At 70.9% G+C, this 1,216-nt stretch overlaps 1 protein-coding gene across 1 annotated transcript in view; it reads left to right on the top strand.

Moving 5' to 3' along the window:
• Positions 1–88: 88 nt before the first annotated feature.
• Positions 89–1,216, top strand: part of CHST7 (carbohydrate sulfotransferase 7) — a 28,529-nt gene continuing 27,401 nt past the window's right edge. Inside the window, exon 1 of the mRNA XM_008054487.2 lies at positions 89–1,214. Coding sequence (XP_008052678.1) covers positions 337–1,214 — 878 coding nt within the window. The 5' untranslated portion in view covers positions 89–336. The remainder of the gene's footprint in view (positions 1,215–1,216) is intronic.

The following is a 1,216-nucleotide window of genomic DNA, read 5'->3' on the forward strand; positions in this document are numbered from 1 at the left end:
CCCCGCGACAGCCCCGCCCAGATCTAGCAGAACCGGGGGCGAACCCGGGCCGGCAGAAAGGCGGGGAGAAGCTGCGGGGTTGAAGGCGGGGCGGGCGGCTGCCAAGCCGGCCAATAGGCGGCTCTCCAGAGGCTGAGCCGAGAGGGCAGGGGCGCCGCCACCAGCACCGCTGCCTTCCAAGTTTCTCCTTGTGGGCGCGCTGCCCCGCGGCTCCGCTCCTCCTGGCGCAGAGGGGCCGGGAGAGGCCAGAGGAGCTGACTCGGGACGGGATTTCCAAGGAACGGGGGAGGCCCGGCCCCCGACCCGCTCTGGGGTGGAGAGGGGCGTCGGCAAACGATGAAGGGGCGGCGGCGGCGGCGCCGAGAGTACTGCAAGTTTGCGCTGCTGTTAGTGCTGTACACGCTGGTGCTGTTGCTCGTCCCCTCCGTACTGGACGGCGGCCGCGACGGGGACAAGGGCGCCGGGCACTGCCCCGGCCTGCAGCGCAGCCTGGGAGTGTGGAGCCTGGAGGCGGCGGCGGCCGGCGAACGCGAGCGGGGCACAGTGACGCGGCCAGCCGCTGAAGGGGGCGCGGGCCAGTACCCCCGGTCCCCGGGCAACCTCAGTGGCGCTGTCGGGGAGGCGGTGTCTCGCGAGAAGCAGCACATCTACGTGCATGCTACCTGGCGCACCGGCTCATCCTTCCTGGGCGAGCTCTTTAACCAACACCCGGACGTCTTCTACTTGTACGAGCCCATGTGGCATCTATGGCAGGCGCTGTATCCGGGCGACGCCGAGAGCCTGCAGGGCGCGCTGCGCGACATGCTGCGCTCGCTCTTCCGCTGCGACTTCTCTGTGCTTCGGCTGTATGCGCCGCCGGGGGACCCTGCTGCGCGCACCCCGGACGCAGCCAATCTCACCACGGCCACCCTCTTCCGCTGGCGAACCAACAAGGTCATCTGCTCGCCGCCTCTGTGCCCCGGCGCCCCCCGTGCCCGCGCCGAGGTGGGCCTCGTCGAGGACACCGCCTGCGAGCGCAGCTGCCCACCCGTGGCGCTACGCGCCCTGGAGGCCGAGTGCCGCAAGTACCCGGTGGTGGTCATCAAGGACGTGCGCCTACTGGACCTGGGCGTGCTGGTGCCCCTGCTGCGGGACCCGGGCCTCAACCTGAAGGTGGTGCAGCTTTTCCGCGACCCACGGGCTGTGCACAACTCGCGCCTCAAGTCTAGGCAGGGGC

Source organism: Carlito syrichta, unplaced genomic scaffold, assembly GCF_000164805.1.
Source record: "Carlito syrichta isolate Samal-C Ts95f unplaced genomic scaffold, Tarsius_syrichta-2.0.1 Scaffold294574, whole genome shotgun sequence".
NCBI classification, from domain to species: domain Eukaryota; kingdom Metazoa; phylum Chordata; class Mammalia; order Primates; family Tarsiidae; genus Carlito; species Carlito syrichta.